This window comes from Vombatus ursinus, unplaced genomic scaffold, assembly GCF_900497805.2.
Source record: "Vombatus ursinus unplaced genomic scaffold, bare-nosed wombat genome assembly UNPS02014172.1, whole genome shotgun sequence".
Classification (NCBI taxonomy): domain Eukaryota; kingdom Metazoa; phylum Chordata; class Mammalia; order Diprotodontia; family Vombatidae; genus Vombatus; species Vombatus ursinus.
Window position 1 is genome coordinate 347,126 of NW_020953950.1, and position 24,682 is coordinate 371,807.

The 24,682-nt window shown below is 44.8% G+C and overlaps 1 protein-coding gene across 2 annotated transcripts in view; it reads right to left on the reverse strand.

Annotated features, from left to right (window-relative positions):
* PLEKHM2 (pleckstrin homology and RUN domain containing M2) overlaps positions 1 to 24,682 on the reverse strand; it is a 64,987-nt gene that overhangs the window by 17,288 nt on the left and 23,017 nt on the right. Inside the window, exons 2-7 of one of the 2 annotated variants that reach the window (XM_027859800.1) lie at positions 11,991 to 12,097; positions 10,284 to 10,393; positions 9,481 to 9,580; positions 6,991 to 7,078; positions 5,318 to 5,504; positions 3,526 to 3,585 (exon numbers count right to left, since the gene is read on the reverse strand). In XM_027859800.1, the coding sequence (XP_027715601.1) occupies positions 3,526 to 3,585; positions 5,318 to 5,504; positions 6,991 to 7,078; positions 9,481 to 9,580; positions 10,284 to 10,393; positions 11,991 to 12,097 (652 nt within the window). The remainder of the gene's footprint in view (positions 1 to 3,525; positions 3,586 to 5,317; positions 5,505 to 6,990; positions 7,079 to 9,480; positions 9,581 to 10,283; positions 10,394 to 11,990; positions 12,098 to 24,682) is intronic. The other variant, XM_027859801.1, reaches the window with a different exon arrangement.

Sequence of the window (24,682 nt, forward strand, 5' to 3'; positions counted from 1 at the left end):
CTTGAGAGATGCAGGGGCGAGATGCTTAACTCACTTCTTTTTCCTCCAAAGCACCCTTTATCACTGAGAAGGCAGGGGATGCACGACTTAGTGTCCATTCAAAGGGCTACTCTGATGTGCCAGGTCTACCAAATGGGTCAGCAGCCTCTCTGGCCCAGCTTTCATGAACAGGAATAGCCCAGGCTGCTCCAGAGGGGTCCTGGGGGAAGCAGGTGAAAAAGGAAGGGGAAGATGCATGGGGCAAAGAGACAGAAGAGTTAGAACGGGGGACGTGGAGAGGGGGAGGAACAGTGAGTGGGAGTGGGCAAGCAGACCGGGGGATAGGAAAATAAGGAATAAAGAGGAGAGGACAAGGTACAAAAAGTAGAGGGCAGTGAAGATGAGAGGCAGAGTCAGGGGACAGGAGGATGATTGGGGGAAAGAAAAATGAGGAACAAAGTGGGAGAACAGGCCAGACGAGAGGCAGAAATTGGGAGGAAGAATGAGAGGCAGGGAAGATGAGAGGAAGGACGAAGAGCAGGATAAGCAGGGAGGGTGAGGAGCCTAGTGGGGAGGGGGGTGGGGAGGGGGGCTGGGAGGACCAGGGACAGAGTGAAGGGGCGGGGAGAGTGAGGATGAAAGAGAATGAAGTGCATAGTGTGAAGCACCCAAGGCTGCCTCCAGACCCCAGGGTCCTCATCTCTGGTCTTCAAAGGTCTCAGCGTCATCTCACTAACTTATTCCTGATCCTGTACACCAAAGAGGTCCCCCAGACCTGAACACTGATCTTTCCTGGCTAATTCTTGACCTCGCTCCACCTTCAACAAAGAGGCCAGGGAGATGCCACTTCAGAAAGGAGGCGATTTAATCCCCACTGTGCCCTCACTAATTGGGGGTGGGCTGGGGGGGTGGGGTGGGATGGGGTAAAGAACCACCGAGAAAAGCATATACACACAGAGCATTCACCAGGCGAAGATGGGAAGAGACAAGAATTCAGCTGGCTGAGCAGCCCGGGCGAGGGTTAATGGGGTGAGGGACACAGGATGTCACGCTACATTTCCCAGCTCATGCACATCTCCCTGCCCATTATTAGTCCTGAGTAAATGCAGTCTCAGCTCCTCTTCCCGCAGGCCCATCTGGAAGGGCCCATCTCACTATCCACATCTTAGCAGGCCCTTGAAAACAACACGACAGCTGCCTGCTGAAGACAGATTTTCTTTCAACCTTAGGAAAAGGGAAAGGGCTGAGTGCTAGCCCCCAGCTGCCTGGAACAATGACCTTCACCTTGTAGCTATAGTTAGATGAGGGCTAGAGACATTATAGGTTGACACAAGGGCTCAGATAACATTGGGACCAGACTCTCAAAGACTTAGAGCAAGGTGGAATCTTAGAGATCAATCTAGCCCAACTAACTCATTTTGTAGATAGAGAAACTGAGGCACGGAGATTTCACTGAGGTCATACATGTAGTAAAAGTAGCCGAGTAGGGACTCAACCCAGGTCCTCTTTCACCTCTACCATGTGGCCTCTGGGACTCTACAGCCCATTTATTCTCTCCTGAGTGCATATCATTCCCCTCAACATATGCAACTGGCAAGGAGATAGATAACCCATGTTCACTCATCCCCCAAGAAGATAATCACCGGGAGGGTGACCATTGAACATCCTGGGTGCTAATGCTGGCCAGAGGAAGAATGTTGGGTCTCAGAAACCCACCAGCTCTGCAAGCCAGGGACCACTGAAAGGGTACCCAGTCAAATCACTGATACCATAAGTATAGGGACTAAAGCCACCCTTATAAAGAGAAACCCAGGAAACTGAAAATGCTGATCATCCAGTTGAGGTCCCAAAGCTAACCTCCTGCCATCCAACGGAGTCTTAATAATTGGCAAAGACAACCTCTAAGGTTTCTCTTGGGAATTATTTTGTCACTTGAGCAATTTGAGAATGTAAGTGGCAGGAACTAGCTAACCCTAGGGGCCCAGCCCTATAAGGAACAATCAATGCCATGAGTACTGTTAGTTCTTGGGCAATTGGAAGCTCTGAGGTGCTGCAGAGCAAGGCCAAGCCCCATTCACCAAACGATTACAAAAGGCAAGAGGGAGTTTGATTGGAAGTTGTGGTTAGTTGTTAGACTGATGAGAAAAAAAACAAACAAACCAACGCACATTGTGTGTGCCTGGAGAAGAGCTGCTCAAGGAAATCAAAGCTACTGTGATGGAATTCTGGATTTCAAAAGCCAATCTGAACAGAAACATGGGTTTGGGGAATGTCACAAATGAATGGTTTGGTTGCAGGAAACCATCTAGTTTGATCAGTATTGTATTATTTCTCCTCATTAAAGCTCAGAGGTTTCTAATTTGGGTTATGTGGGAAGAAAGCATAAGATCTATCACCCAATAAACTGTGGTCCTAGTGGGAGGTAAGGGTTGCAGATTTAGAGCCTTCACTACGAAAGAAGACTCAGTGATAATAGTAAGCCTGGTCTTCACGGTGGCTGAAAGCTTCACAAATCCATGGGCTTTTTGACCTACACGTGATCTTAGAGATTATCTAGTCCACTCTTTTCATTTTACACCACGGACAGGGCGGTAGCAGGGAACAGTGAAAGGACGGAAGATCACTTGTCAGAGGGCACTTAGCTAGTTAATAGCAGAGCTAAGACTCAAATCTAGGCCCTCTGACCCCAAGTCCAATGTTCTTCCCATCAGCTTCTATACAGGATAAGACAGTCAGTACACCTCCTCATTGTGAAGCTGGGTTATGGCTAATCTATAGTTATGGCTAATCTCTATCCTGAACTTTAACCTCAAGACAGTTGAATCTTGAGATTAAGTGCACTTTTGTAGAGGAAGATCTATGGCAGAGGAGGAAGTATTAGACATTTTGAGAGCTAATGAAAGCTAATAAGAGCTTTTGCTCTTAAGAATCACAGAAACCTGGCAAACAATCCTATTCCTCTAAAGAGGCTATGGGTAAAGTGTGACCCCGGGATGAATGCTACATTTAACGATGTATTAGGTGCCAAATAGACAAGATGGTAACTGGAGATGACTAGTCCATCGGCTGACAGATTTCCTAAACCTGTTTTAGAAGACAACCCAAGATGGTTTTCCATTGGTAAAAGCCCTCAGTGTTTCCCCCAAGGGGTTCTAATGACGCTAAAGCAATCACTCAATCAGATTTCACCTGCACTGCTTCCTGTCATACACATGAACCAGGGAAGTAAATTAAATTAAACTTGGGGGAAATGGGCAACCTGGCCCTTGAAATGTACTCACTGAACAATTTCCAGTAGACATTCCTGTAAAGGCAGACAAAATGCCTACAAGACCACCAATGAGTCTCTAACTCTGCCTGGAAAGGCAAGGGAGCACAGCTAAGCCAAAATGCTAAGGTTCTCCCACAGAATTCCATCGGGATCAGAAGGCCAATTTTTGGTTTGTTATCATCACTGTTAATGAACTGATTTCAGAACATGCAGCAAGCTTGGCATGGAATAGGTGCAAACCACAAAAATAGGCTAGCAGCGGGCTATATCCCCACCTTCCCAGTCTGTGCTGGGGACAGACGGTATTGCTGGAAACACATCTCCAAAATCATAATCTACAAAAATGAGGGACAAAACTGAGGATTAGAAACACAGGCCATTGGAACGAGGAGGGGAAGGAGCAGGTCAAAGGGGAGGGGAACATGGGGAGAAAACATGAGAGAGAGAAAAAATTTAACTTTTTACATTTCATCTAAAATTTCAGAACAATTTGCTGGCAACCCCAGCATGGTAACAGGTTAGCTACTCCCTGGACCAGGTAACTGGCATAATCGACCTGGGAAACATTAGAAAGACCTACAGGGTTTAAGAAAAAAAAGTCAAACACAGACACACATACACATACACACACACATTCACACATATGCAAACAAACTACAAAATAAACATAAATATATAAAAAATAAATATAAAAACAAAATATAAAATGAATACTACTTGACTTTGGCAGAAAATGAGCTGTCAGGACTTGGGTCCATGATTTATAGGATTACAGACTTAGAGCTGGGAGGAACCTTAGAGATTACTGAATACAACCCCCTCTTTTTGCAGATGGGGAAAGTGAGACCCAGAGAAGTGCCCAAGGTCACTTGCCCAGGTAGTGAGGGGGTAGAACCAGGATTCAAATCCAGGTCCTCGGATTCTAAATAACAACAGTGTACTTCCTCCATGTTTTGACCTCTCCTAAGGACCCTGCCACAAAGGGAGTGATCCTGGTGTCTTTGGCAAATTTCCCTTTGGGGTTGGCTTTTAAGGCCCATCCCTCTGTCTCCTTTCTGGCAGATTATTTTCCTCATTGCCCACTGATTCAACCTAAAAAGATTTAGGTAGGTCCTCGTGGCTCACACAGCTAGCAGAGGCGGATTCTATGCTAGGGCCATCCTCAGGGACTGAACTCATTTTGAACCCCTCCCTCTGGTCCTGGAGTTGGATGAGGTTACCAGGGAGGGGTAGGTTCCCTGGTATTAAACTGGGTAGGTGGCAATGCCAGTAGATCGCTTTTGTAAATGAACAAGAAACTCAAGGGTCTGAAAGGAGTCAGGTTGCAGGCAAGTAAAAAAAAAATTTTTTTCATCAAAAAGAAAAAAAAAAATCACCCATAATCCTGGCAACCAGCCTCCCTAGTCAGCATGAGGAAGTTTTGGGTTTTTTAAATATATTTAAAATTTTTTTTTATTCCAAATTCTCTCCTTCCCTTCACCCCTTTCCCCACCCATTGAGAAGGCAAGAAATATGATACCCATTATACACATGAAGCCAGCATGAGGAAGATTAAGAGAAACTGAGTGGGCTGATAATTTTCACAGGTGGATAGATTTTTCTGAAGCCCCTAACCTACCTGGTTTAGTTGCAACCCTTCCAGGGAAGGGTTTGATCACTTCTTAGCCAAAATGAGACAACTTTCCTGGGACAAAGTGGGGTGCCATCCCTATGATGGCAATTCACCAGGCAAGATTCCCAGAGATTCAGGCCCCTGAAGTCCCCTCTTAACCACAGTCAGCCCTACAGACCTATAAGCGTGAATCTGTTCCCATCCAGGCATACACAACCCTCCTCCCAAATCTCCCAAATCAGAACCTGTTCCTTTGGCCTCCACAGGGCCTCTAAGTGAGAGAGCACCGTCCATCAGACTCTTGGCCCTAACTGGAGCTGATGCAGACTGCCAAGTTGTTCACCAGGCCACCACAGTGAGCCACGGAAGATGCCCCCATGCCCACGCTGCCTTTAGAGGAGTCCAGTTTTACAGCAGAGCTCTGCCTCCTTCCCACGGCCGGCCATGTCACTGACCCTCACTAGATGGTGCAATGGCGCTGTCATCCCATTCCAGGTTGGTGGAGGTGACTGAGTTGAAGGAGTTGAGAGACAGGCTGTCTGAGCCATGAACTGAACTAGGCAGGCGGTCTTCAAAGTCCAACAGATATTGAGGTTTATAGTAATCGGGCATGTAGGGAGCCAGATCTAAATACGGAGCATCCTGAGGAGAAAGCAATATGTAGGAGGGAGTTAGGCTTGGAGCTGGCTGGAGAGCCTGGTCCTATCCAGGAAGCTGGGGACAGATAGGGCTGGAAGATGCTGACCTACTCGACCCTTCCAACCTCCCCTGATGTCCCTTCTGGTCTAGCTCTGTTTCTTCCTTGGGAAAACCAATCAATAAACATTTATTAAGTGCCTACTATGTGCCAGGCACTGTGCTCACCAATGAATAGGCCCATGGTGGTAGATTCTGACAACCTCTGCTAGGGTGGGCCATTGGGCTTTTAAAGCTTCAGAGGACCTGGGGTAATGAGGATAACCAAGCTCATCAGAACCAAACATTCCATAAACCACCTTGTGGGACAGCTACACAGACTCTTGGTGTTACTATCATCTTATAAGAATCCTGACCCAACAGAACATGCTGTTTATTAAACACCTAGTGGGGGCCAAGGCACTGTGCTGGGTGCTGGGAACCACCAGCCACTGTCTTCTAAGAGTTTCCATTGTATTGGTAGGGGATCCAGCCTGTTAAGGATGTAGACATGCTAATCTGAGGGGTAGAGAGAGCACTAACAACCAGGGGGATGTGGAAAGACTTCCTAAAGGAGGTAGCCCAGGGTCTAAAAGGTAGGAAGGTACTCTGGGCAGGAAGGGCGGCATACAATAAAGGCCACTAGTGGGAGATGGAAGGCTGAATTCAGGCAGTCAGCAAACAGGCCAGTCTGACTGGACTGCAGAGAACATGAAAGGGACCATGCAGCCAGCCAGGAAAGGTGGGGTGAAGCCAGCTTGTGAAGAGCCTTCAGTGACAAGTAGGGGAGTTGGTCCTTTATCCAAGAGGCATTTCCCAGCCCAGGATGCTCTCCCCCTTGCCTAATAATAGCTAATGATAATTGCCAACATTTCCATCACACTTGCAAGCTCAGCAAAGTATTTTGCATATATTATCTCATTGACTCTTCACAATAGTCCCGTGAGGTAGGTGCTATTATTATGCTCATTTTAGAGATAAAAATAACAACAGTCTTTATAGAGGGTTTTAAGGGTTTGCAAAGCACTTTCCATAGGTTATCTCATTTAATCTTCCCTGTAGGGTCAGTGAAATTATCCCCATTTCATAGATGAGAAAACTGAGGCACAGAGAGGTTAAAACTTAACCCAGGATTACACAGCCAGTATGTGATCAGGGGCAGGGCCTGAACTCAGGTTTCTCTGACTCTGACGCCAAGCCTCTCTGACCTTCTGATGCTGGTACCCTCCCACCATAGTCTAAACAGGCTCTGGTGACCCTGGACAAGTCACTTAACCCCGATTGCCTCACCCAAAAAACAAAAACAAAACTAAACAAAATAAATAAATAAGTTCTCCACGGTGGGGGAATTAGGGGGTAGGGAGAACATGAAAGTCAGCTTGCCTCTGCCAGCCCCTCCCATTTTAATTTCTTACTTTACCGTACATTCCCATGACCCGGGATATGTCCTCACCAGATCCAAGTCAAATCGGATGAACTCCAGCCCAGATACCAGGGTCAGGAAGAGTGTCAGATGGTCATGGCTACAGACCAGAGCATTCCTGAAACACAGGTAGGCAGGTGGGCTGAGTGCCAGAGAAGTTTGGTCCAACTCAATGGCAGAGGAGACTAGCTTGGTCTAAGCCTGTGACCCTAAGGGGGACACCCTACCCCATCCTCCCCACCCAATTGCTGGATTGCTTTTGTCTTCTTTCTCCCAGTGGGACTGAAACTGTGACCCAGCCCATGGGGGATACAGCTCAAAACTCAACAAGACCCTGAATTCTAATGCTGCCCACCTTCCCCCCCAACCCCTCCAAATCTGGTGAAGAATACATGGAAAGAATATAAAAGAAACTACATGGAAAAACTTCAGAGCTCTGATCCATGCACTGTTTGAACATGACTTCAGATCAAATGGCAAAGCATGCTTCCCGCCTCTCATCAACAGAGAGGTGGGAGGCTGCAGGGGTGGAGCAAGGCATACAGTGCCAAATGTGGCCACTGGGTTGATTGTTTTTGTTTAGATACACTTCATTATATGACAGAGTTCTATTAGGGCAAGTGGGAGGTGGGGGGTGGGAGATGTTGGGAAGAAACATACAAGAGAAGGTTCATAGACTTAAAGTTAAAAAAATAGACTTTAGAGGTCATGGAGGAAACTGATGCCCAGGAAAGTTAAGTGACTTGCCAAAGGTCGTTGTGGGAGTCAAATCGAAAGGATTTGACAAACCGACTGACCTGAGGGGAGGAAAGGGAAGAGGTGAAGAGGATTCTGGCACCGTAAGTCTGGGTGACTGGGAAGATGGGGGTGCCCACAACAGAAAAACAAGTTTTTCTTTTTTCTTTTTGGAGGCAATCAGTGTTAAGTGACTTGCTCAGGGTCACATAGCTAGTAAGTGTCTGAGGCTAGATTTGAACTCAGGTCCTCCAGACCCCAGGGCGAAACAAGGAAGTTTGGAAGAGGGGTGAGGTTGGGGGCAAGACGAAATATATTTTAGATTCCCAGGCAAGCCCAGGAGACCTAAACCACTTGAGAAATGCAACAAGGGGGTCTAGGCCTTTGGGTTAAGTCAACAAGCATTTATTAAGTGCCTACTATGTACCAAGCATCATGAGAAATGATAGGGAATATACAGAAAGGCAAAAAACTAGTCTCTGATCTCAAGGAATCCACAGTCTAACGGAGAGATAACTTGCAAAACACTACGTGTGGACAAGTTATAGACAGGATAGAGTGGAGATAATCCAAGAGAGAAGGCTCTAGCACTAAGAGAGACTGGGAAAGGATCCTTGCAGAAGGTGGGATTTTAGTGGGGACTTGAAGGAAGTCCAGGAAGTAGAGATGAAGAGGGAGAGAATTCCAGGCATGGGGCACAGCCAGAGAAAAGACTCAGTGTCAGGATATGGAAATGTCTTATGTGAGGAATGGGAGTAAGGTGTAAGAAGATCAGAAAGGGGAAAGGGAGCTGGGATTTGAAGGGCTTTATAGGCCAAAGAGTGGGTTTTGTATTTGATCCTGGAGGCAATAGGGAGCTACTGGAGTTTATTGAGTTGGAGGTGACCTGTGCTTTAGGAAAATCACTTTGGTATCTAAATGGAAGATGGATTGGAGTAGGGAGAGACTAGAGGTAAGCAGACCCTTCCCCCTTCCCCAGCAGCTATTGCAATAATCCAGATGTGAGATGATGATCTGCACCAGGGTTGGGGTAGTGTCAGAGGAGAGAAGGGGGCATATTCAAGAGATGCTACAGAGGTGAAAGACAAGAGATGTTGGGAGGTGAAATAGACAAAGATGCTGGGAGGTGAAACAGACAAAGATGCTGGGAGGTGAAACAGACAGATTCTGGGAAGTGAAACAGACAAGAGATGCTGCAGAGGTAAAAGACAGATGCTGAGAGCTGAAATAGCTAAGAGGTGCTGAGAGGTGAAATAGACAAGAGATGCCAGGAGGTGAAATAGACAAAGATGCTGGGAAGTGAAACAGACAAGAGATGCTGCAGAAGTGAAACTGGATAATTCTTAGCAACAGACCAGATATGGGAGGAGAGAAAGAGGGAGGAATCCAGGATGCCTCCTAGGCTGTGAGCTGGAGGGATGGGAGGGATGGGAGGGATGGGAGGAATGGAAGTTTGGAGGAGTGGGGAGGGTTTTGAGGGAAAGATAATGAGTTCTGTTTTGGACATGTTGAGTTTAAAGTGTCTACAGGAGAAGAGGCACAGGAGAGATGTGACAAAGCTAGAGAGCCCAGCAGCATCCCCGGCAAGGGAGAGCAGAGAGTGTTCAATGCTTGCTAATATTGTTTCTTCTCAGGTGCCTGATCCCAGGTTCTGACCTGGGGACTGACTGAGGGGGTTTTGCCTTGTGAGAGGGAGGCCTGGGCATTTAAGGGATCTTGGGGGGCTCACCATCTCAGAGGGGTGATATGCATGGAGGTGTGCAACATAGACCTACAGGTACTCACTTGACATAGTATTTGTGCAGGAGGCTCAGATTCTCCTGGAACAGCCGCAGGTAGCTCTCCAAGGAGTTTTCGTTGAGGGCCAGGTACAGCCAGGCCCGGCCTGCAACAAGGGACAGACATGACCTCTAATTCTGACTGGGGAGGGAGTTAGGGGACCAAGGGGGAGCAGAGAGAGGGCATCAGGACCAGCACGTCACAGATTTAGACCTGGAGGGGACCCAACAGGTCATCTCATCCACGCTTCTTGTTTTACAGACAAAGTCTGAGGACCAGGGAGATGACAGTTTGCCCAATGCCACATGGGTAGAGTAGAGGAGTATTACTGCATAGTAGCAGAGGTGATCTCTGAACCCAGGTCTTTCCAGGGACCCAGATTTCAAACACACTAACATCCACTGCTACTGGTCAGTAGACTGAGGGGTAAGGGGGACTGCCCAGCTCATAAGGATTAGGAGCTGAAAATGACTCTCAAAACTCCTAGTATCTTCCTAGCTTAGGAAGAGAAATCTTTCTTAACTTGGGGTATAATCATAGAGTTAGAGCTGGAAAAGACCTTAGAGGTCATCGAGTTCCCAACATCTTCATTTGACAGATAAGGAAACTAAGGCAAAGAAAGCTTGGAAGGTAATATCAATGCAGTTTTGTTTAGCACCTCACTTGTCCAACCAATCTTCCACCAGGACTCATATGGGGAGGAGAACAGGGACTCTGGGGTGAGAGCCTTTCAAAGGGAAGGAGTGAGCCCGGAACAAGTGCCTGGCACAGCCTATCCCCCAGCCCGCCCACCTCTAAGCTGTACTCACTGCGCCCCAGCTTGGTGGTCACATGCTGCAACACCTCAATCTGTTGGATGGCTTCCTTTCGGGTGAAGTGCACCACCAGGACCCAGTAGCCAGAGGAGAGATCCTGCAACCTGAGAGAGAGCCATGGGACAGGCGCTGGTGGTGGACCAGACCAGCCGCTGGCTAGCTACAGTGGCCACCAGACCCATCAGGCCCAAACTCACAGCAGAGAGTTTAAGGGATACTGAGGTGCTCTGGCCAAAATCAATTTGTGCATGGAATGGGATATTACTGTGCCTTGAGAAATGATGAATAGAAGGAACCCAAAGAAACAGAGGAAGACTTACATGAACTAATGAAGTTAAACAGAACCAGGGAAACTATGCACCATGATTACAACAACGTAAATGGAAAGGACAAAGACAACAACAAAAAAGAATTGAGAGAATGCTATGAAATTATAATTATAATTCAGTCTTGACTTTGAAGAAGAGGGAAAACACTATTTCCCTCCTTTTACTGCAGAGGTGGGGGCACTATGGACATGGAATACTGTATATATCATCAGATGCCATGGATGTGTTGGTTAGTTTTGCCAATTTTTATTCTTCACTACCAGGGATGGCTTTCTGCAGAGGGAGAAGGGACAGAAAGATACATTTGGAAACGAAGGCCATGTGAAAACAAAAGATATCAACTAAAAATTTTTTAAAAAGCAAATGTCAAATCCAACATTTAAAAAAAATTACACCTTGCAGAGAGACACCATGGATGCCAAAATATTTGTACCCACACTTCTTTTTTTTTTTGTAGTAGCAAAAGGTTGGAAAAAAAGTGAGTGCCCAACAATTGGGGAGTGGGAGAACAAACCCGTTGTATGTGAATGTCATGGAATATTTTACTGGGCCATAAGAAATGTGGAAGACGAGGAATTCAGAGGGCCATGGAAGGCCTTGTTGATCAATTTGTAAGACACAAGACAGGGTAAAGGAATGAGACCCAGAAGAATAACATACAAATTGGCAATGCCCACAAAGACAATGCTGAGAGGCAGCTGAACTCAGATGAACAGATGACCAATCCTAGTCCCAAAGGATGGATGATTAAGGTGGGGGACCATGGGAGCAGAATGCTGAATATGCTGCCGGATGCAAATATTTTGCTGGTCAACTTTGCTTACGTGTTTTTATTTGTGAAAAGGAAACACACACACACACACACACACACAAAAGTATCATAAGCTCACTGATCAAGGGCTGGAAAAAACCATAGAGGTTGTTTAGTACAATTCCTCATGTTACAAATGAGAAAACTGAAGTGACTTGCCCAAGGTCACACAGGTACTAAAGGGCAGAGCTGGGATTCACACCTAGGTCCTCTAACTCAATAAAATTTGCTTTCTTTCTTTTTTTTCTTTAAATAAATTTTCATTGCTATCTTTTATTTTTACTCAATAAAAATGTAAATGAAACATATCAATTCTCGCTGAATAGAGGCCAGAGAATCCCCTCAAATGCCTTAGATACCCACACCTCCCCCAGTCCTTTGGCTTTGCCCCCAAAGGCATTTCACAGAGATAAGAGCAGGAAGGCAAAAATGTTCACATGTCCTTCAGGTCCCTTCCCGTGGGGAGAGCAATGCCTGGCAGACACTGCTAACGAGTTATTTCTGGAGGTTGCTCCGCCCCCCCTCCCCAGCCCTTCTCTTCACGCATGCCTCACGACTGACCCATAAAGCAGAGCGTGGTCCAAGTGCTCACAGAGACGCTGCAGGACCTTATCGTGATTTCGGATGGCCGGGGTCTCGTCTTCACAGGCAGCAAAATAACTCTGCAACTGGAAGAGAGAGAAAACAAAACAAAACAAAAACAAAAACAAAAGCCTAGAATTAGCTATGGATACAGAGATTCTGTTACTGAGGCATTTATAGATTCTCAGGAGCTGGAAGGGTCTCAGAGGTCATCTTGTCTCCTGAGTGGGAATCTCCACTAGGACATCAATCATTTTACCAAAAAGCATTTTTTAAGCACAGTGCTAGGGCCTGGGATTACACTCAAACACAAGTGAGACAATCCCTGCCCTCAGAGAGCTTACATTCTACATCTCTGGCAAGTGCTTATTCAGCCTTGCCTGAAGAAGCCCAGGGAGGGGGAACCCACCAGCCTTCCGGAGGCAGACCTGAATTTCTGAACAGTTCTAAGATGTTAGGGAGTTTTTTTTCCTTACATCAAAGCTCCTTCTGTGTCTTTCATCCATCTTCATCACACCCTCTGAGGCCAGTGGAACCAAGTTAATACAAAGTTTTCCATATGAAGTCCTTCAAATGTTGAAAGACAGCTGCCAGATCGCCACTAAGCCTTCTCTTCTCCAGGTGAGATACCCCTAGATCCAAGAAGCTATATTCTGGCACCACATCTAGCCATCTCTTTACTACAGCAAAGTCTTTAGTCAATGTCAAGTCACCCAATGTTCTGAGGTCTCCTTAGACACTCATTCAGGCAGGTCTCAATTGTTGAGGATGGTAGGAAAAATTAAACCCACAGATACAATCAAAGGAGGAATTCCATTCCGTCCCATTTAAAATGCTATAGATGGCTGGGCATGGTGATGCATGCCTGTAATCCCTACTATTTAGGAGGGGGCCAAGGCTGGTAGATCCCTTGAGGTTGGCTGTTCTGAGCTGTAACAGGCCTAAAGCCAATTAGGTGTCCACACCAATATGATGAGCCCCAGGACAGCCCCAGGAGCAGAGGCCCACCAGGTTGCCTAAGAGGGGGCAAACCAGAGCAGGTAAGAATGAGAGAGCAGGTTAAAGCTTCCACACAATCAGCATCAACATTGGGCCTGGCCCAAGTTAAGATAGGGAGATCCAGGATCAAATAAATGAAATATTTTAAATAAGATAACAAATAATAACATGGAAACAGAGATTCTGTTACTGAGGCATTTATAGCTCAGGAGTTGGAAGGGTTCTCAGAGATCATCTTGTCTCCTGAATGGGAATTAATAATTAATTATATAATCATAAATATTATAAATTATAAATATATTATAATATATAATTAAAATAATAAATATAAAATACTAAAATAATATTAAATAAAATCAAATACTTAAAATGCTATAGAGTCTGGAGGACTTATGATAAAGCATCCTGACTGACCAAGGTACAGAATGAGACATATTTTTGAATACGGTAAATATGTGGATTTGTTTTACTTGATTTACGTTTATTTGTTACAAGGGAAGGTTATTTTGCAGGGGAGAGAAAAATAGGGAGAGAAGAGATTAATGATAGGCATAGGGCTTGGACCTGTGATTTCACTGAGACAGGAACTTCGGGATGAGGAAATACCTCCTACCAATACAGATTGGTATTTTATAACTTACGAGCCTTAGAGTTGCCGAGGGCAGTGCTTTTCCAACTTTTTGTCTTAGGACCACTTTATACTCTTAAAAAATTGAGAGTCTCTATGGGGCAGCTACGTGGTGGCATGGATAGAGCACCAGCCCTGGATTCAGGAGCACCTGAGTTCAAATCTGGCCTCAGACACATAACATTTACTACCTGAGTGACCCTGGACAAGTCACTTACCCCCACTGCCTAGCCAAAAAAAAAAAAAAAAAAAAATTGAGGGTCTCCCCAAAGAGCTGTTATATGTGTGTTATATCTATCAAAATTAGAAATTAAAACATCCTAGTAATATTATAAAAATAATTTTGACTTCATGGACCTCTGCAGTCTCAGGACTTTAAGGGGCACCCAGACCATACTTTGAGAATCGCTGACCTAGGTACTGAAGGTCAAGTGACTTGTCCTGGAGTACAAAGCCAGTTACATGTCAGAGATGGGACTGGAAGCTAGGTCTTTTGGGTGCAAGGCCAGCTTTCTAGTTACTACTCCATATTTCCATTTATGGGGCCACTAGGTGGCACCATAATGTATAGTGTGTCAGATCTGGAGTCAGGAAGACCTGAATTCAAATGTGACCTCAGACATGTACTAGCTGTACGACCCTAGACAAGTCACTTAACCCTCTTTACCTCAGTTTCCTCATCTGTTAAATGAGCTGGAGAAGGGAAAGGCAAACCACTCCAGGATTTTTGCCAAGAAAACTACAAATGGGGTCATGGAGAGTTGGACATAACTGAAATGATTCAAAAACAACACTACTACATATAAAATGAAAGATGGAAGGAGAAAGAGGAGAGGGAGCTAAAGGAGGAGAAAGAGGAGGAGGAGAAAGAGAAAGAGAAGAAAAGGAGGGGGAGAAGAAAGAAAAGATTGCCAATAAATCATTAAAAAAGACATATAGAAGAAAACAGGAAGTTTAGAGGGAGACAGACAAGCAGGACAGCTTTGGAAATAAAGTGCTGACTTTATTATATGTTTTTAAAGAACTATGGAGTCCGAATGCAGATCGAAGCATATTGTTTTCACTTTTTTTGTTTTTTCTTTCTCATGGTTTTTCCCTTTTATTCTGATTCTTCCTTCACATGACTAATGTTGGAAATGTTAAACATGATTGTACATGTATAATCTTTATCAGATTACTTGCTATCTTGGGAAGGGGAGGGAAGAGAGAGAGAGGGAGAAAAATTTGGAATTCAAAATTTAACAAAAATAATGTTGAAAACTATCTTTACATGTAATTGGAAAAAAATAAAAAATACAAATGACACATAACAGAGATTCATCATGTTATATACAATCCTCTTTTTCTCTTCTTTGCATATGAAAATGCTTGTTGAATTCAGAATAAAATTTTTTTAATTGCTATAAAAATTGGAATTGTGTTGATTCCAACTTTGCTCATCTGAGATTTGTAAATTTCTAAAGGGCAGGGCCCATCGGCTTTATCTGCTCTGTATGTTATCATGCCCTGGGAGCCACCCAAGTGCTCGGAGGGACAATGATGACTGTGAAGTGAAAGGGTGGATTCCAAATCCTTGCCCTGGGGTAGGAGGGAGGCAGCTGCTTCTCTGCAGGGTTAATGGAAGATGTTCCATAAGCGGTCTCTTTCCAACAGCTGACAACTGGAGAGACCATGGGTGAGTGTGTCTATTTGAAGGAAAGAAGATCAGATCCAGGCAGGGACCTGGGTGTGTGCCAGACTCATGAACCTGCTTGTCTGGGTGGGGTAGGGCCAGTGTTGACAGAGGAGATGCTAACTCAGGATTGTAGATCCTGAAGAACCAGACCACTGGGTGGAAATCCCACTGACAAAAAAGGCTGACAAAAGCACTCTGATCAAAGCACAATTCCAAACTATTCGGTGGAGTTCTCCCATACAGCCCCAGGAGGGTAGAGATGAGGACAGGGATTCCCCAAAGAAAGGTCCCGGAATAAAGGAGTCCCCCTCCATCTCCCCATAGGTTTCTCCTGTTCTTCTGGGCTACATCTGATGGGACAGAAGACTAATGGAGAGACCAGGAAGAACTCCGGCCATTGGTCACTCAGGCCCAGCAAAGGTCTTCTTCTGTGTCTCCTGGAGGCCATCACCAGTGGTAGTCAAGATAAATCCACTGCCCCTACCCCAAGTGCTGGCTCCTAGAATGGGGCCGGCCATTCAACCCCTAAAACAAATGTAGTTTTTCTTCTTCCTGCCCCAGCAAGGTCCAGCCTCTCGCCAACTCAAGACGAAGCTGTTAGCCCTGGCTGGGGCCGACCAGGTCCGGGGAGATTCCAGTTCAAATCGAGGAGCCAGCAAGGGATGATGGGTTGGGCCAGGATCCCAGCACAAAGAAAGTAAGAGCAAAAGAGCCTGTGGGAACCCCTGAGCATTTCCCTTTTAGCCCCGACTCAAAGTGCTCCAGCGCTGGACTGTCAGAGACACATTAAGTTTGCTGCAAGGATTTCAGAACAGGGTGGAGGTAGCCAGGGGTCCTGCGAATCTGCCAAGTGAAATCATTTCAAGCCAGCCCCAGAGGGCTCCCCAGAAGTCACACTGTGTAAAAAAAAGTCGTGGGGCAGCTAGGTGGCATAGAGCTCTGGTCTTGGAGTCAGGAGGACCTGAGGTCAAATCCAGCCGCAGACACTTGATGCTTACTAGCTGTGTGACCCTGGGCAAGTCACTTAACCCTGATTGCCTCACCAAAAAGTAAAAAAAAAAGTTGTGTGGTTTGGATTGAAAACCTACAAACTATGAGGTAGCAAAGCATTGTGCTTAGAACACCAGGAGTGGGAATCAGAGTATTTGGGTTCGGATCCTCGCTCTACCACTATTCCCCATGTGACCTGGGCTAAGTCACAGACTCCCTGGATCTCCGTTTTCTCCTCTGTAAAATGGGGATGAGAACAGCACCTACCCTGCAGCGTTGTTGCAAAGATCAAATGAGATAATATTTGTAAAGTACTTAGCAAAGTTGGGGCACACAGTAGGTGCTTAATAAATGCTTATTTCTTTCCCTTCCCCTTCATCCACGCCATGATCTTCAGTTATCTCAGGGAAGTGAGGCAGCCTGGGGGCAGGGAATGGAGCTCCAGGTTAGGAGTCAAAGTTTTGGGTTCAAGTACTGCTTTGGTCACTAGCTGAGTGACCATAGGGAAATCAGTAAACCTTTCCATGCCTCTGGCAACTCCCTAGGACCTATTCACCATTACTTATCTTACTAAATCATAGAAAGATCCTGCTTTAATGAGTCTGTGATGTCATCAATCCAGGGGACCCCTCCAATGATGGAGACTGCTCTTTGAGTGCCACTCACATCCACCTCCTACCAAAATTCTGACACAGGGGTGGCATGTTGTACCCAATACGCTAGAGGCCTCTTTCACTTTCTCCTGAAATACTAAAGGAATCGTGGGGCAGCTGAGACTGTCCATCTATTATCCCTCACTGGCCAATGACCAGCCCATCTTTTCTTTGTGTTATATGATGAAAGGACAAAGGATGCCCCATGACATCCTTCCCTCCTGTCCTTTGGAATTCTCCATTAGCTCGAGGTTTTGTGGGATGCTCATTTTAAATTCTTCAGAGGCAGCAGTGTTTCGGGTCTCACTGACACACACAGCATCAGTAAAATGTTTGCAGAGATGGCCTTTGGGAATACTTTGTACAGATGAAAGAGTAAGACTATATGGTGGGAGTTACCGATCTTCTTTTCTTGGTCACCTTTTTTTTTCTTTTTTAATTGTATCAATTAAGTCTAAGAATTACTGTCCCCCTCCACCTTTGGTATCTTCTTCTCCTTTAGATACTGTGGAAATTGGTACTTCAGCATGGATCATCTTTATATTATTGGTTGAATCCAGTTGCTTTTCCCACCTTAAACACCAGAAGTACCTTGGGGGCTGCAATGTCCTAAGGGTGTTGGTGTGGTGGGTCCACTATCCTTGATGGAGAAAATGACTTGTGGGAACAATTTTCTTTCCCATTTTTCATCTGTTTGTAATCATCTTTACATTTTCATCCTTGAATGCACTCAGAACTATTTTATGTAGTCAGATATCTTGCCAAGCTTTCTTTAAGATTAATTTTATCCTCCACTATTGCATTCAGTTATTTCAGTCGTGTTTGACTCTTCATGACCCCATTTGGTATTTTCTTGGCAAAGATTCTGAAGTGGTTTGCCATTTCCTTCTCCAGCTCATTTTACTAATGAGGAAATTGAGGCAAACAGGGTTAAGTGACTTGCTCAGGGTCACACAGTTAATAAGTGTCTGAGGCTGGATTTGAACTCAGGAAGATGAACTTCCTGATTGCAGTCTGGGCACTCTATACACTATGGTGCCACCCAGTTGCCTATCCATCCTCCATTGCTTATCACTTTTTTATGTGATGGTTTTGCACATAATTGCCCATTGTCCTTTCTAAGATTCAACTGAACTGGTCTTTGCCGTTGGCAGTGATCTCTCCCCACCTGGAAAGTATGCCAAATGCCTGCCAAGGAAGGACTACGAGTAACCTCTGGGCTCTTTCGGCCGTTAATCTGCATTGCTTTAACTTCTACATGAAATTATTTGCATTGGTGCTGATGTCATTTCTGTAGTCCGTTTCTTGTTTTTGATTTCCAATAGCTTCTTTCAGGGTTAAATTCAGGGTGAAATCTTCTTAGCTCTGCCATATCATTTTCTCACTAATATTCTTTCTTCTTTTTATAAATTCTGATCTTAGCTCTGATAAGTCAATAGCTTGACTGCACAGAGGCACCTGACTTAGATAACGCCCATGTCCATGAGTCTTTTCCCACCTAGTAAAATGCTGTTGATCCTATTCTTTGAGATGTCATTGGGTGCTGAGGCCAGATTTGAACTCCGGGCTTCTCTATTCATAGTGCTAACTAATATGCAAAATAAATAACAATATAAGGGGCAGCTAGGTGGCGCAGTGGATACAGCAACAGCCCTGAAGTCAGGAGGACCTGAGTTCAAATCCGGCCTCAAACCAAACACTTGACACTTACTAGCTGTGTGACCCTGGGCAAGTCACTTAACCCCAACTGCCTAAAAAAAAACAAACCCAAAATAAATAACAAAGTAAACTGGGGGGCACTACTAGGGAGGATGAGGAAAGCCTTAATGTATAGTGCCTACCAAGCCTTTTATTTTTAAAGTACTCTTGATACAGAGGCATGAGGCTTCTGTATAATTTATAAGTCTTCAGTCTCTCATTTCTTCTCCCTGAAACATCTTTTCCTATATGTTTTCCTTATTCTCACCTTTTCTCAAACTTTGCATTGAAATCACCAAGTACCAGAATATATGTTGGTTTGGTTTAATCCAATTCATCTTCAACAGCTGGGCTTGGTATGTAAGCTAAAATTATTTTCATGATGGTCTTTTTGCAGATATTTATCATTAGTGCTATTATTGATGATGCTTAAATGCGCCATGAAATACTATTTTTTGTAGCTTTTGGATATATTGCTAATTGCTTCCTTTGCCTCTTAGAGAAGTATCTGGGAGCCATTTTTCCGCTGACTCGCATGTTCCATCTTTCTTTTGGTTTCCTTTAGAGCCTAATGTCAAAATGATGGGATTCATCTCCCCTAGCAGTCTATCCTCCATATCACTGGACGCAGATCTCGTCTTCAGGAGCCCAACAGTCAAAGTTTGCCAATGGCCTAAAAGGCGTGTGATTCTTAGCACCCTGTATCCCTTTTCCTGATAGCCCGACACCGCCGCTGCAGAAGTGAACGCCGAAGGACACTGTTTACTTTTCCTCATTTCATAGGTTGCCACGGCCAAAACCGTTTCCTCACCAGGTAGCTGGCATAGTGGTGACACAACTCTCCACGGATGCTAGGCTGGCCCTCAGGAAGCAGGCTGGGTCTGTTCTGGAGGCCGATGGATCATAAGATCATGGATTTAGAGCCGGGAGGAATCTCGGCAGTCATGGAGTGCAAAGTCTTTATTTTACAGATGAGGAACTGGAAGCCCAGAGTGGGTCAGAGGGGATTAGGTCAGGTCTGACCATGTCACTCCCTTTCTCAGTAAACTCCAACAATTCACTATTGTTTCTGTGTTGTTCAGGTGTTTTCCGTCGTGTTGCACTCTCTGTGGCCCCATTTGGGATTTCCTTGGCAGAGATACTGGAGTGGTTTGCCATTTCCTTCTCCAGCTCATTTTACAAATGAGGAAACTGAGGCCAATAGGGTGAAGTGACTTGCTCAGGGTCACACAGGTAGTGTCTGAGGCCGGTTTTGAACTCAGGTCCTCCTGATTCTGAGGCCTGGTGCTCTATCCACTATGTCAGGCAGCTGCCCACGAGGATCTCTAGGACCACCCAATACAACTTCCTGACTCCTGACCATGTCTTTTCTTCTCTACCATGCCATGGATACTTTGGAAATTCACTCCACCTCTGGCCTTCTCCCATTGGAAGTACCCTCCATTCCTTCAACCTCTCCCTCTGATTGGTTGTTTTTTCCCTTACCTTCTATTTTAAGGAGAACCTTATCTATACTCAGAACTTCCTCTACCATTCCTCCCCGCTCCCCAATCCCACCCCAAGTAAATCCCTTTATCTATTCCCCTCCTCCGCTTTTTCAGTTTCTCCACCAAGTGTTATCTTCTCCCATTAGAAAGTAAGCTCCTTGGGGCAGCTAGGTGGATAGAACTCTGGTCTTGGAGTCAGGAAGACCTGAGTTCAAATCAGGCCTCAGACATTTGACACTTACTAGCTATGTGACCCTGGGCAAGTCATTTAACCTAGACTGCCTTGCCAAAAAGCAAAAAAAAAAAGGAAGCTCCTTGAGGGTAGGGACTAGCTTCCCTTCTGATAGCATTTACATTCCCAAAGTTCAGCTGAATAAATTAGCTTAATAAATGCTTATTGCCCTGATGGCTTCCTCTACTTGGCTTTAAAAGCCTTTCACAATTTGGCCTCAACCTTATTATATATACTGTGCTCTCTACATACAGTCCAGCTAAACTGGAATTGTTGGTGCTCTTCAAAAACAACATTCCCTGTGACCCTGGGCAAGTCACTTAACCCCATTGCCTAGCCAAAAAAACCAAAAAACCAAAAAAAAACCAAAACCAAAAAAACCAAAAAACAATATTCTCACTCCCATCTCCAGGCTTCAGGCACTAGCTGCACCCCATGCTGGGAACACATTCCCTCCTCCCTTCCAACTCTAAGAAGCCCTGGTTCTCAAGCAACACTATCTGTCTACAGGAAGCCCACTAGTGGCCCCCTCTATATAGATAATAACTATATGCAAAATCAATTCTATTTATTATTTATATATTTAATTTAAATTCAATTTAGTTTAAAATATACTCAATTACATAATATCATATATAATTACACATTGTAATAATTATAATAATAAATATATATAAATTATTTATTTTGCAAATATTTCATTTACAATATCAGTAGGTGGTTCAGTGGATAGAGTTTAGACTACTAGGGCAGATGAATCCTATCATTTTGACATTAGGCTCTAAATGAAACCAAAAAACTGGAGTCAGGAAGATCCGAGTTCAAATTTGGCCTCACACACTTCCTAGCTGGGTAACCCTGAGCAGTTTCCTCATCTGTAAAATGGGGGTCATAATAGTAACTACTAACACACTTAGCACGGTGCCTGGCATATAACAGGCACTTAATAATAATAATAATAATTGTTGTTGTTGTTATTATTATTGTTACATCTTCCCCAGTAGAATGTCAGCTTCTTGAGGGCAGGGAGCATTTCCTTTTTGTCTCTGAATCCCTAACACATAGCACATAGTAGGCACTTAATACATGCTCGTTGATTGGGGCATAGTAGGGTCATATTGCTTCAGGCCATATTTTACCTGGGGCAGACATCCATCCAATTTGCCAGTTCTCGCTCCTAATGCCAAAGTCAAAGGTTGACCTTAATCCAAACCACACGGGATAATGGAGTTCCTCTAAAGGTTTTAGGAACAAGCTCCCTAAGCTTATGTGACAAAATATGAGGGAACTGTTGGCCTAAATTTTAAAAAACAAAACAAAAAACACAAAACAAGCGATGCTCTTGGAATGCCTTTTGTTCTTTATACTAGTTAATTCTCATTAAGCCGAATTTCCTCAGCAAAACAGATGCACTGAGCACAAATGCCACATACACCAAGCAGCGCCTGTCATCCCTTGTCACTCACCTGAGTATGTGCTTTGTCATTTTTGAGTTGAGGTGATACTAGGGAAAGAATACTGGCTCTCAAGTCAGAGGGCCTAAGTTCAAATCCTGCATCTGAAGTTCCTAATTGATTTGCCCTAGGCAAATCACTTCCTCTCTGTGGGTCTCAGTTTCCCCATCTATAAAATGAAAGGGTTGGAGGAGATGGCTCTGGAGGTTCCTTCTGGTTCTATGTCTACAATCTTGCAATGGAGATGCTGAGGTCAAGAGGTTAGGGGCGCTGGGACTCCAAAATCACAACAAAATCGATCCCACCCAAATGAATTCGATCCAAGCCTTCTTTCAGCCAAAGACAAGGTTTATTAAAGATCTGCCATATTGGCCAGACTGTTAAAGAATCTAAGCATTCGTATCGCCAATGCAAGCAGGCCAGATCTTAAGCAGGCCAGCACCTGAATGGAGGCCAGATGGACCTTAAATACAGAAAGACTGTGGGAGGGATCTGGGAGCGGTCAAGTAGTCTGGGGTAACCGGAAGAGGGGTCTAAGGAGGATCTGAATGAGAATGGCCAGTAACCTGGGGTGAACAAAAGACCAGGGACCTCGACCACGTGGCCAAGGGAGAGATTTGGCCATGTGGGAAAGTCCAGGGCTTTTCCTTTTTGGGATCCAGATCCCAAAGACATGGTCTTTTCCTTTTAGGGGTTCAGACCCCATCTCCATCAGGGAGGGGCATGGCAGCTGATCTGAGTTTGGCTCCATCCATTTCAGCGTTTTCATTCACATTCCTATTGGCATGTGTGCTTGCCCTCCAATGGAAAATACAAAATCTTTATTCTTGACATGGAGGGGCAGCTAGGTGGCACAGTGGATAGAGCACCGCCCCTGGAGTCAGGAGGACCTGAGTTCAAATCTGGCCTCAGACACATAACACTCATTAGCTGTGTGACCCTGGGCAAATCACTTAACCCCAAATGCCTCACCAAAACGCAAGCAAGCAAGCAAATAGATAGATAGATAGATACACCTTCCCTGATTTTCCACCTCCCTTCTACTCTCCATCGCCACCCCATTAAAGAATTATTATCAGATTAATAAAATATTCGATTTAATTTATTAAATTAATAATAATTAATAATTAAATCATAATTAATAAGTGAATGAATAATTAAATTAATATTTAATTTAATTATTAAATTAAATCCTTCTCTCTCCTTAAATTATTATTGGGTGTTTCCTTTTATGTTCATGCATGTGGGTTTATTATGTTGTTGTTCAGTAATTTTCAGCCATGTCTGACTCTTCATGACCCCATTTGGGGTTTTCTTGGCAAAGACACTAGGGTGGTTGGCCATTTCCTTCTCAGTTCATTTTACAGATGAGAAAACTGAGGCAAACAGAGTAAAGTGACTTGCCCGGGGTCACACAGCTAGTAAGTGTCTGAGGCTGGATTTGAGCCCAGGTCTTCCTGATTCCAGGTCCTGTGCTCCATCCACCGCACCACCTAGCTGCCCTTGGATTTATTACATCACCCATCAGAATGTACGCTCCTAGAGGATGGGATTGCTAAACCACAGTAAAGGAGGTGTCAAAGTTCATGGCCAATGAGACCCACTCCAGGTTGAGAGCAGGGCACATGTGGTCCCAATTTAGCAAAAGGAAGAGAATGAAATCTACAACCTATCAGTCAGTGACGTGGAGCCCTGGCAACATTTTAGAATCTACTATTAAGGAGATGGCGGGTGAACCTCTTGAAAGGAACAGTGATCCCACAGAGCCAGTCAGGCCTCAGCGAGAACAGGCCAGGCAGACTGACTTTATTTCTCTGTCTGCCAGGATCCCTCCACTGGTAGCTGGGGGTCAGCTGGGTTTTTAGCAGAGCCTCTGACAGAGTCTCTGGTGCTGCTCTTGCAGAAATAATGGAGGGATGTAGGCCAGGCAACAGCAGAAGTTGATGGATTTGAAAACCAGCTCAGAAAGCGTATGAGCCTGTGATTTAGAGGGCTATTGGCATTTTTTTTTTTAAACTTTGTCTTTGTAGCCCTAGTTCCTTAAAACAGTAGGTGCTTAATAAATGCTTGTTGAGTAGAAATGAATATAGGGAGAGTAGGAGATAAGAGATGGACAGTCCAAAGGTTGCACTGGTAGTTCCAGAATATTAAAAGAACCAAACACTGGGGATTGATGGAAAGGCAAGGACGAAAAGATACAGATGGGCTGCAATCTGCACTAGTGAAGGGAGTGGTCACCAAGAGATCATCACAATCCTTTGAAGTAATGTGAGGCCTTACCTCCAGGGCAGAACCCCAAACTCTATCCAGGTTTTTGCTAGTTAAACTGTTCTTCTTTCATCCTGGTTCTTGTAGGCAGCAATACGGTATAGCGGAAAGAGTGCTGGGTTCAAATTCCACCCCTGACAACTCACTAGCTGAGTGATCCCATGCATTTTCTTAGCCTTACTCACTTTAAAGTCTTCATCCATAAGATGGAAGGATAATGAGAGGTGGGACGGCACAGCAGACAGAGGGATGGCCTGGCTTCACGTCCTGACTATGAAATAAACAGGCTGTTTGATCCTGGGCAAACTGGTTGATGTGGGCAGAATGGGAGTGGGGTGAACATCTGCATTAGTGGAGGGAGTTTCCATACCAGGAGTTTCTCACATCAATGACAGGTCTAGATTTTTTTTTAAATGGGCACAATTATAATACCTGTAGTACTTGCCTCACATGATTTGTTTTTCTTCCCCAATCAGTTAGCAAGCATTTATTAAGCACCTACTACATACCAGGGTCTAGCTAATGCTGAGGACCCAGAATAAACAATCCCCACTCTCAAGGTGCTTCCTTGCTAACATTTTGTGAGG